The 12387-nt window shown below is 38.5% G+C and overlaps 1 protein-coding gene across 5 annotated transcripts in view; it reads left to right on the top strand.

Moving 5' to 3' along the window:
* The window catches only part of Glcci1 (glucocorticoid induced 1), a 92827-nt gene extending 86158 nt beyond the window's left edge, over positions 1-6669 (top strand). For all 5 annotated transcript variants that reach the window (XM_063242209.1, XM_063242191.1, XM_063242188.1 and 2 more), the window contains exons 7-8: positions 2476-2596; positions 3742-6669. In XM_063242209.1, the coding sequence (XP_063098279.1) occupies positions 2476-2596; positions 3742-4087 (467 nt within the window). In that variant the 3' untranslated portion in view covers positions 4088-6669. The remainder of the gene's footprint in view (positions 1-2475; positions 2597-3741) is intronic.
* The last annotated feature ends 5718 nt before the right edge of the window (positions 6670-12387 follow it).

The raw sequence follows: 12387 nt of genomic DNA, 5'->3' as shown, positions 1-12387 counted from the left end.
AGAGTAAATGCTAGGCAACTGCAAACCTGGTGAATCTGGTATAATCAGATTTTTACTTTCCTGCCAGAAATGCAATTTTGTCTTTATGTAACTAAATAGTTAAGAGTGTACAAACCTATTTAAAATGCCAGTTGTTTTAACCTTCTCTGCAGAGAGTGGAATAGACATATACATTTGAATGTTTCATCTTTTTAAATTATCAAACTATAAGTATATTTTTCCATCATAGTGATGTTGTTGAGAACTTCCTGTGTTTCAGGCTGTGTCCTAACACTTTTATGCACATTTTCCAGCTATCTGGTCAGTATATGTTATTCCCATTTTATAGATGAAAAAACATAGATCAGACTTAACCATAGGTAATGCAGCTAGGCCTGCATATGTCTGGTGACCTTAATTGTAAATCAAGGTTCTTAGCATTTTCATGAGTAGTTCTCCAGTTTAATTGTATCTGATGCACTTAGAAGTACCAATAATAAAGGAGAGAGAGGCTTTAAAATTAGAAAAAATTTAAGAAGAAAAGTAGTCTAATTATAATTGCACATTTTTGAGGGAACGATGTTTGGTTTTGTAGCTTATTCAAGTCAAATCTGTGTTTTAGCCATGTGAAATGACCAGTAAAACTAAGAAATAGTGTGGTAGGCTTGCTAATATAAGAAATTCCGCACAAGACTGTAAATGTGACCAAGGTGACTTTTCTTACTTGATAAAATGGTTCTTTGACAACATGGTAACACCTAACTGATGACCTGACACACTTGTTACAAGCCTCACTCTTGTTTTTTAGATTGATGCTGCGTGCTGTGTAGGCTGTGCTTTGCTCAGCAGCAACCTCTGGGAAGGTGTTACATGCCGTGTTTGCTTATTTGTATTCCTGATCTCGTGTGTTTCTTTTATTGCTGTTTGGATAGCAAAATGAGGTCAGATTGTACTTTTGGTGTTCAAATCGTGATTCTTAAACAGTTTGCCATCAAAACCTTTCTGCCAGCTTTGTTTAGAGACGGCAGATTCTGAGCTCTGCTGAGGACAGTAATGCCTTATATCATTCTATGCTGAAGAAGCCATCATATTCCCCTTCCTTCCTCCTATTTGTTTAAACAAGTTACAGAGTAAATGTTAGGAATCTAAGAAAATTCCTGAATCTGAATAGTATATGAAAAAACCCAATTTCATTATTTAATTCCTTCTAAAATCTATTGGTGAATTATATAGGGAAATGCATAATGGTGATAAATCACATGATTTTTCCCCTAGATTTCCCAATGGTATAGCTGCCTTATTTTTCAGACAATAATTTCCTAGCTCGATATATAGCCATATTCAAATATAAGTACAAATTTACATTTGTATGACTAACAGATAGTCTTTGAATCTTAATAAAATAAAATATTTTATTTTATGTGTGCATTAGGGGTCTGCTTCCTAAAAATGTATTATAGTTTATTAATAATGATAAAACTGTTCATGTTGCTCAGTTTCTGTTCTATATCTTAAACTAAAGCAATTTACCAAAATTGTAACATAATTATGATACTAATGCCATCTTTTAAAATAGATGAAAATAATACATCTCAATTGGTCATGTACTTAGTATTTTAGCAGTGGAGATTGGCTTGCAGTAAGTCAGAATTTATTTAAATAGGACTATTATATTTATACAAATACATTACTGACTTTACAACTTGGCATGTTAAAAAGATAATGACACATTTTTCTGAGCTTGAATTTCCAAAATCCTTTGCCAGATAGGAAAGAGAGAAGTTGCACATACATTTTACAGCTTCTCATGAATAGACCATTTTCTTTTTAGTGAAAAAAATATGAGGAAAATACATTAAGTAGAGATGTTTTTGGACTTCTTACATCTACAAGAAGCTAAAATGCAAACTGAAAAGGCTCTTTTATAGACATTCTAAGAAAGATTCTGAGAAAAATTGCCCTTTTATGATAGGCAAATGGAAGAAGACATGTTACAAACCTGTTTTTTTCCTTCCATACATTTTATTCATGGTTTTGGTAAAAGTATCATTTCTGCTGATATAATGAAGATTATTTCACATGCTAAAATTTTTAGTTGATTGGAAAGTGGGAAAATGCACAAAAAACATCGTATTGCAATAATTTATAATTCTTCTGTGAGTGATACATACCAGCCCATTGATTCCCATTCTTGAAATACATGATAAGTGACATACTTGTTTTCAGTATTTCAGCTCTACTTTACTCAAAACAGTTTTCTGGACCAAAATATCCTCCCTGATATTCCACAGTGTGGCAGATTACTGTTGCAGTCAAGTTTTTATTTAGAAGAAATGTACTACACGAAGATATTAGAAGTAGCTTTGTAACACAGAGGCTCTGTGGTGGAAGAAAAGGGGGAGTAGTGGAAAAGCTGTGCAGAAGGTTGTTTGGAAATCAAGTTTAATTTAAAAGAGCTTTCAATCTCTAGTTAATATAACTGCTTTAAATTTACAGACAGTGGGAGTAGCTCACCGTTACCCAAGTATGCTTCATCTCCCAAACCAAACAACAGCTACATGTTCAAACGGGAGCCCCCAGAGGGATGTGAGCGAGTGAAGGTCTTTGAGGAAATGGCGTAAGTAATGTCTTTTCTATCAGCTGGGATGTGCAAAGCTGTGAAGCTTTTTACTGAGACCAGTTGATTATAGAGAATCAACTACTCTATCCAGCTGATACTGTGTTTCAAAAGCAGATTTATGAAAAGGGAATCCATAGGCAAAAGAGATCTGACTAAAGGAGAATTAAACTTCATATGCTGGAAATGTATATGCCAATACACAGAGACTTGGACATTCTTCCTTTCTCCCTAAAAGGCATCTTTTTCAGTCTAAGACTTTTCCTTTCAAAAACCCTGTTTATTTATATGGCTGACAAGACACATAGGAGCAAATTCATACCTGACTAGACAATAGACAGTGCTAGATAGAAGGAAGATAGTTCTTCTCTAATGGCACATTTGCTTGTTTATTCATGGATTTTGGATTTCTGTTCAGATTTTTTTTTCTTTTTGAAATTACAGTGTGTGTAAGTTAGAAATTCATGCTGTAAACCCTGGGCAGAATAGTCAAAGGAAGACTGTGTGGTTCTTGGATGCACCCATCCCTTGGTCCAGTGCAAGTGCCTGAAGGAAGCTGCTGTGCTCTTGAAACCTAGAAGGGAACAAGGACCAATCTTGCAGCAGTTTGTTGCCTAGGTTTAGGAATGGAAGGAGAGCATGGGCTGGTGAACCTTCCTCTGTTGGGCTGAGTGACTCTTTCACAGACCCCTGAAACCTCCCCCTCACCACACATCTATAGGTGGATGTAGAAACGGGAGAGGGTACTAAAAATCAAATATTTGATGGGTATTACCCCTTGTATGCTGTTTTATAACAGAGCAGACATCCCCACCTTGCATAATCTTCAGCTGTACTGTAGATTTTTTTCCACATTCCTGAATGATTGAAAGAAAACTAATGATCTCTATAATTTTTAATTTTTTTTGTCTAGTCCTTTTGAAAATTGTGTCTCAAATACCACTTTGGTGCTGTGTAAATGGGTATTCTGCCAGCTGACTTGTGCTATGGAAGATGTTTACCCATCTGTGTATACTGAACCCATTTCCTTGCCATTCACATTTTAGCAGCTTTAGAGAGCTCCTGCCCACCTTTTTTTTTTTTCCAGTCCCTGAAAGTGCTAAGCTTTTTATGATTCAAAACCTAATTTTGTTTTATGGTTTTAGGTCTCGTCAGCCTATCTCGGCCCCTCTCTTTTCATGTCCTGACAAAAACAAGGTTAATTTCATCCCCACCGGATCAGCTTTCTGTCCTGTGAAACTTCTAGGCCCTCTCTTACCTGCCTCTGACCTGATGCTCAAGAACTCTCCTAACTCTGGCCAGAATTCAGCTCTGGCAACTCTGACCGTTGAGCAGCTCTCATCCCGAGTCTCCTTCGCATCTCTGTCTGATGACACCAGCACTGCAGGCTCCATGGAAGCCTCTGTCCAGCAGCCATCCCAGCAACAGCAGCTCCTGCAGGAACTGCAGGGTGAGGAGCACATCTCTGCTCAGAACTATGTCGTCATCTAAAGCAGAGGGGGAGCTGGCCTCCACCCCATGTTCCAAGAACTGATCTCAGACATCTATCTGCATGGAGTGACAAACTCTCTGAGTACCACCACCGACAACAAAATACTTATCAGCATCATAAAGTATCTCTTAACACTGATCTTGGCAGGGACGGAACTCCTATTCAGCAGTTTTTGTGGAAAGCAGTAATGCTTGCAAAATATATGTGTCATTCAGCATTTTAAGTGGAGACTATGCATTTCATAGTACATTTGACAGATTAGTACTGTGTCCTGTGTTTTGTTCCAAATTCTTCAGTATAAATAAGCTCTAATATCAAAAAGTTGCCTGTCTAAATAGAAAATGTCTTGCTGTGTTTTGTCCTATGGAGAATACTGTACTTCAGAATTATGTTTACAATTGACCCAGGTGTTTGTTTCTAATTTCTGTAATACATACAATGCAAAAAAAAAATGGCCACAACAGTTGCACAGTGCCCACCCTATGGCCTAGCTTCAGGTACTTCAGTTGAAGTCTAACTCAGGTAACTTGGAATGTATATCATATTGGGATATTAAATATTTCACAGCTACAAAGCTAAAGAGGGAACATCACTCTTTTGCCTTCTTTCCTTATTTTGTGCATTTCCCTTTCCTCATTACATTCCATATTCTTAGAATAAGAAGTGCATTCAACCCTAGGTGAGTGATAACCCTGGACATGGGTGAACTTGAGGAGAACCGGCAATCTGTGGTGTGTGACATCACTTTCGTCATGTGGTTACCAGTCAAAACAGCTGTTGCATTCCCTGTTTCAACACGTGTAAATGTGGTATTTTTAAAAGTTCAGGTGTTGTTCAGTAAATGACTGTTACAATGTTGCAGGTAAAGTGTTCAGTACTAGATTGTACATAAAACATTCCACATCATGTGTGATGAAATTTAAAGACAAGAGTGTCTAGGTTTAATTTCAGAACAAGCAAAATTTCACAGGGGGTGGTTGGGGGTTTTATATTTTTTATTCTTTGTTGGCCATCAGGTTCATAATTGCTACAATTTTTATCTATAAAGATATGTGTGTTTAGTTTCTGTTTTTGGAAATTCTTTAATTTGCAGATTAAAGCATGACACACACTTTTGGTTTATTTTTCTCATGCAGTTTGGGTGCATGAGATGTGTTCACATAGAGAAAATACATGGTCTCAATGGATGCAACATAAGTAGGTTATTTAGTCACTTACAAAAACCAGTAGTTTGAAGCTGTCTTATTTAACCCTCACATAATACTATCATGAATAGTTGAGTTAAAATTTTGGATGAATGAAGTAGAGAATAAACCCAAATACGTAGCCTTGAACTTGCAGACTTGACATAAGTTCTCCACAGAGTGTGAAGAGAGCCCTAGGTATTCTTGATTGGTTAGTTAGTGCAAGAGCTTGACTATCAGATAATTGTTTTCTGTAGCGCAGAATATCCACAAGTAAAGAGAAGCTTTTGTATTTTTATTCCATTATTTTCAGCTCAGTAAAACCTAGAGTTGTTTCATCTGCACCTGAAGTGTATGGCACAAGTTTTTCTTTAAGAATTCATGGAACAAGGTGCCTACAGTTAAAAGAATGTTTCGGTTCCCTTCAGTCATTCTTGGAATTTATTGTTGTTGTTATTGTTGTTGTTGTTTTAAGGAGATTGAAGAAGGATGAGGTGATACAGAAGAATGCAACACCATTGGCTTTTTTTTAAAAGAAATATTTTATATATATATGTGTGTATATGTTCGTGTGTGAGCATGTGTGCGTGCATTCAGTGTATGATTTTGTCATGATCCTAATCTCTTCTTTCCACCAAAGTTTGCAGTAATCTCTCTTGAAGGTGCATCTGGCTCCTTTCAGTTAGTCAGTGTTATGTTATAGGAGACTGTCATGGAGAAAAGCACTCAGTTTACTTTTGCCATTTTCACAGGGGAATCTTTTAAAACAACCTTTTCAGCAGCAGCAGACACCTTTAACCCTAATAATCTCAGGCCTTGATGAAAATACTATATTTTGTAGATTATGGTTAAAGGGAGAGAATTTCTAGTTCAGTAAGATAAATATGAGCTCCATTTAACTTCTGATATCTGGTTTAACATTACATGATATGTTGATCTTACGCTGTGCTTTTGTACAAATAAGATGCAATGATATCAATATCAATTTCAGAAAGATGGACTGAATATGCTTTTTTTGGTGATGAAATCTGGTGTATGATATTTATAGTGACATGTGCTTTTATTTTCTCATGAGAAACTAAATATTGTGTTGTACATTTGTTCTTAGCATATATTAAAGTTTTGAACCAAATGTGTTAAAGCTTATGCTTTGCCATGTAAATTTCCCAGAAGTTGTTGAGCTCAAATGTATCCTACATTCAGCTGTAGAAATTTGTCAGAAATTGTTTAAATTTTGTATATAGTTGTACTGTTTAATTTTAGCCACTGTGCTGAACAGTATTTGAGTTATCATACAATATGGCTTTACATGAGGAGATGTGTGGCTTCTGTTTTGTATTTTTTCAGTATAGAAGTTCTTGTGTCTTATTTAAATAAAGTTATTAGTAAAACTGGAATAGTTTACATATGTTTATGGGCAGACCAGGGTATTGGCACATTACGCAGCACAGAGGCCCACTCTCTCCAGTGATGGTGTGTGGTATCTGTGAGCTGTTTCTGGCCTCATTTATGGAATGGAGTGTCTTACTGGATCATGTTTGCTCCTGACGTTTAATTTGCATGTTTTCCATCACAAGGTAAGAAGCTAGATATCTATAGAGTTCCAAGTCTTTGTACTGCTCCCAGCTATGAGTATTGTAAATAGAAAAAACAGCATTCTTGTTTGATTACACCCAAAAATTTATGGAAATGAATTTAAATTTCATGAAATAACCTCAGAGAAAGTTGCATATATCCTGCAGAGAATGCTGTAGCAATAAAATGTAATACTTTACTCTTTTATAGATTCAGAGTTTTAAAAAAAAAAAAAACAGTCTGGGAAAGCACAAAACAGGAGGGTTGATGTGTTAGACCTGTTACCTTAAAGGACTATAGTAACTGTATGGATGGCATGAAATTTCAGCAAAAACAAACCACTTTGAGAAATAAGAATGTTCATTTTTGAAGTATATCTAATTAAAGAGATAGTATTTGGCATTTAAATTCAACTTAAAAATGACTAGTTGCTTTGTTTTGCAATGAAAAGTTGTGAGACAAGTTTTAAGGAGTTAAGTTTACCAGGTGTCTACCTGATGATACTACACACCTTAGGAAGTTACCTTTTACAGTTTTGCAAGTGAAGAAAAGTGGAATTTTCACCCTTGTGCTTGACATGACTATACAAATTTAATGTAAGTGACTTGGAGAAAAGTATCTGCAAAATCGAACTTCAGGAACGAGGAGGGGAACTTAGACCCACGAACTTACATATCCTATCCTTGTGGTGACGGAAAAGAATCACCTGAAGTATGTTTATGAATACTGCAAACCGAATGGTTATCCTTGTACCCTGTCTCCCATCCCACACTGAGATACTATCTGGTCCTGAAGTTTCATTCAGTCCTAACTAGTCAGGGCAGCTTCTACTTGGAATCCTCTCTTTGGTACTCACAAGTCATGTTTCCTCATTACTCCACTCTTCTGCTGAATGAGGCATCTGTGGAGCTGAGGAGCTTATGGAAATGGATTGCCTAATGTAGTTACACCTTGAATCAAAGTTGCAGTGCTGCAGCGTGGCCTCACAGTTGTTGTAAAAAGTACTGCCTCATAGACTACTTGCCTCATGTCAGTAATTAAATAGTATGAAGACACCATCTTGCTCCTTGTACCAAGCCAGTTCTCCTCCCTTATATACCTATTCTTGTTATGCTGAATGAAGACTGTCTATGTCCTGGTGTTTTCTTCACCTAAAAAAATCTCAAATTTTCTTTCAGTCGTCTTGATTATCTTAACACTGAATTTCACACTGCAAAAGATGTGAGGATAGACCAGATAGCCATGCCATCTAGGCAAATTTCTTTGAAGATTTACGATATAAGGAGATAAATCACTAAGTGTCATGTTTTTCTTGATGCTGAGACAAAATACCCAACACCAAAAGTTAAAAGAGAAAATATTTAGTTGGCTCACAGTTTGTAGAGATGACTGGCTCCAGGACAGATTGGCACATGGCAGAGGGGCAACAATTCATGGCAGCACAGGACAGCAAAAGCAACAAAAAGAAGTCTCTCTGCCCCTTATATCCAGTCTTTACTGGGACTAGGACAGTGCCAATCCAATCAGTGGACTGATCCAGCAGTCACCAACTCTTCTTAATCCCAGATTGCACTACGAATCACACTGTAGATGCTGTCACCTCTGAAAAAACCCTGTGACCACATGAGGCTTTGGAGGACATCTAAGCATAAACCATAACACAACATGCTAGATTTCCAACAACTTCAGTGGCCATATACCAGAGGTCAGCCAATGACAGGCTACACACCAAATTCAGCTTGTTGCCTACTTTTGTAAACAAAATTTTACTGAAAGCCACACTCATTTGCTTATTGCCTGTAGCTCATCTATAGTACATGGAAAATTAAATTACAGTCTTGTCTGTGGTGCCTCAAATATTTACTATCAGAGGAAACAGATATAGTACAGAGGCACAGCAGCTGCCTGGCAAGCATTTGATTTCTGGTACCTAAAAGAAATAAACCATATATAAAAGTATTTACTGTTTTTTTACAGAAAAAAAAAAAACAATTGCTGACCTCTGCTGTCGTCTAAAGCACAGCCTAGAAACTATTATGTAGGCAGCTTGTGTCATATGTGTGTTTTAGAAACTAGAGAAGTCAAATGGTTTACACAGTATTGTGCCCCCAGAAGAAAGAAGAGATGTGATGGCCATGTTTCTCTCCCCAGGACTCATTCTGCAACTGTGGGAGCAACTGCTGGGTTTTGCCAACACTTGAAAGTGCCTTGCAACAGTTCTCACCAGGCTGACACGAGCTGCTTGGTGTGGGTACAATTCCACGGTAAATTGACATCCTGTTTGGAAGGATGTCATATGGTAATAAAAAGTTGAAACTAAGCCTGGTGATCTGTGTCTGGGTTTCTACTGACATGAACAGTAGTCCATGACCTGGCGGGCTATACTGGTACAAGGATAGCGGGTACCCTGTGTGGGGCACACTAAAGTAGCACATGTTAGTGCCCATCAAAAGAACGTTTTCCCAGTTTCACAAGGCAGTGAATTGACAAGCGGACCCCCCACAAACATTTCATTAAATGAGTGCACATAGGAAGGGGCCTCAGCAGTTCAGAAATGGACTGAATCTAGACATGTTCCTCTTGTAACGTGGAGGCACAAAATACCAACAAGCCTTGTCTGCCAACAAAAGAGATCAAGATTGCAGAGGGCTGTGAGATAGATCCCCTGTGAAAGTCCCTGCCCATAACTGGCAAGTGAGACATGCTGGTAGCCCCAGAGAGGAGATCCCCACAGAAATACTCATTCTGGCCTGGGCTTTGCTGAGTCGATAAAAGGGCCAAGTACTCAGAAGAACCAGAACAAAAGATATTGCAGGAGTTTGAATAGCCAATCCTAACTTCCTCAAACCAAATAACACACCAGACAGCCTAGTGGCCATCAATGGGCAGAGATATCCCAGGGTACTGGTGTGATAGAGAAGTAGGAGACCAGCTGTCCAGAGCAGACAAGCTAGAGGCATAGCGCTGGCTTCCCTGCTTTCACAAGGGTGCTCACCTTTGGCATGCATAGGATGAAAAGAGTCTGCCAGAAGTTTCCTGTTTTTTTAGGGCATTGAGGGGAAGGAGGTAGTGAAGGAAGCTGTTAACTGTGGTACTTTATTTCTTTCTCACATCTGAAAAGAATATTTCCCTACAAGTGCTGTAAGTGGGAATTTGATGACTCAGTAAGAAACTGTTTTTTAAACCTTACGTCACAATTGCTAGTGGCCTAATGGAATGAGTTATATCTTCATTCCATCTGGAAAAATAGAGGTGCAGCTATATTGCATGAAGGCAAAAGGACACCACTGGTTCTGCACCGTGTAACCTTACTTTGTCTGAATGGGATGGAGAGGGAGACACTCGCTAGACTAGTGTTTCTACTGCAGTGTAGACCAGCACAGTGGCTTATCCCTGTGTCTTTTGCTAAGTTTGAGTGTCAATGGAAGGGAACGAGGAATACATAATTGCTAGGGATTATGATAAAAAGTGGGTTGTGAATGGAGAATCAGTATTATATTAACACTCCAAGAGAAACGAAGAGCAAGACATGCCGTCTCTTAGCTCTATTCTAGCAGATGGTTGAAAGGGCGGGACTACTTACTCGCTGAGATTCCTGGTGCTTTTGGGAACCCTGCAAACATGAGTGGCCTCCCCAGAGAAGACGTGTTCTTTCAATTTGATGTTGACTAGGCTAATTGTTAATGACTGACAGTGATTTGAGTGATGTGACAATATCTTTTGGGTTATAGTAAGGGATCTGTGTTCAAAAGTCAGGGGGTGGCCTATGGAGTACATATATATTTGTTGGTTTATGCCCATGTTTCCTGGCTGAAAACTGCCTCTCTAAGGCAGGCTGCAGAAACTAGAATATCTCCCTCCCAACATGAGTTATACAAATTCAAGAGGGAACCATAAAGAAATTCTGTGACTAACAGCAGGTCACAAGACCCTCCTCATCCCAGAGGAGTCCTCCTCGGTGCCCTGAAGGGAGGATGCTGTACAGAGAGGTGGAGAAGAATCTAAATGGCAGTCGGGAATTTCCTCACCCATACTGTTTATTCAAAATCATGTTTATGCAATAAGATCTCCATAAAACTCAAAGGACAGCGTCTGAAGCATTTCCAGGACACTGATCCTGCAGTTTCATGGAGAGTGTTGTGTGTCGCCCCTTCACCTATACCTGGCTCTCTGCACCTTCATCGGTGTCCTTGGTAACATCCTTCATAACAAACTGTAAATGTAAGTGTTAAGGAATTCTTTGCTAGTCCTCTCTTCAAGAGGTAGTGATTAATTTTCCTCTTCATACGTGTGGGCTAGATTTGCCTCTTAGGAATAGAGTATGGCAATAGTGATAAGATGTCAGTTCTGAGATAAGGTTATAAAAAGACCAGCTTTGTTTTTGGTGTGCTTGCTTACTATGGGGGAAGCTGTACTGTAAGGACACTTGAGAAGTCAGTGAATAGATGTAGTCATGAAACAGAGTCCTTTGAGGAACTGAGGTCCCCTGTCAACAACCCTGTGACAGCAGGTCTTCCAGCAGAGGAAACCCTTAACTTTACTGCAGTCTTGTGAGGAACCATAAGTCAGAACTGCCAGCCAAATGGCTTCAGTGTTGATGAATCTGTGAAATAGGACATTTATTGTGTTAAGGTTCTAAGTTTTGGAGTGAATTGTTACAAAGGGTTAGAGAACTATCCTAGTGCATCAGCTACTGCCCCCTCCACACACATACACCCACTATTAACATTACCAGCAGTCTTATGTAATTCTATCCTGTGGGTCGAGAAAAGAAGGCTTGCTGTTTCAGAATGGAAACTTGAGAGAAATCCTTTGCACTAGATCCAGGACAAAACTTCTCGTACAAATATATATATATATTAGCTCTCATGATACTAAATCTCTGCTGTGTGTGCCTAGACATTAAGTTGTTTAACATGAAACTACCTAAGAAAGTGGAAGTCAGTGGAAGCAAAGGATTAAAACCTTTGGGGAAAAAAAGTTCCCATGAGAGATGACGATTGATGATCAGTCTTTAAAACTGTAAAAGAAGGCAAAATTTCTTGAGGAAATGAGAAACATTTTTTGCATCGAACATCTTGATTTTTTCCATTAATTAATAAGAAGCTGATGACTTACTTGTTCTGAAATGGCCTGACCCATTCCATAGGCATTTGTAACTCTCAAAGCAATAAATGTTTTAAGAGTTTTCAGATCACTTTGGTGATGGTCCCTCTTATCCACAACAGCCATTTCTTAAGCACTAAAGGCTTGAACAAGTAGATCATGTTTCCTCCCAAAGAGTTTCTGATAACAAGGAATAGGTACCCTTTCACAAGACAATTTCTACTCAAGTCTTGGCATCTGATTTAAGCATGAATTTGATGGCATTCCTTTAGCCTGAATTGGGTAAAGGTTCTGCAGGCAATGGATGTTATTTCAAACCACTGTCTGGAAACAAGGTGGATAAAAGGTGGATGTGGGTCTCCACAAGGACCTGCCAGAGTCGGGTAGGGGTGGGGGAGGTTTCACCCTGGAAAGGCACACCTTTTCTTTAGGTT

Source organism: Cavia porcellus, unplaced genomic scaffold, assembly GCF_034190915.1.
Source record: "Cavia porcellus strain 051 isolate PalLab524CR breed Dunkin Hartley unplaced genomic scaffold, mCavPor4.1 scaffold_2, whole genome shotgun sequence".
NCBI classification, from domain to species: domain Eukaryota; kingdom Metazoa; phylum Chordata; class Mammalia; order Rodentia; family Caviidae; genus Cavia; species Cavia porcellus.
The sequence above is the reverse complement of the archived record's forward strand: the minus strand, read 5'-3'. Positions and strand labels throughout refer to the sequence as shown.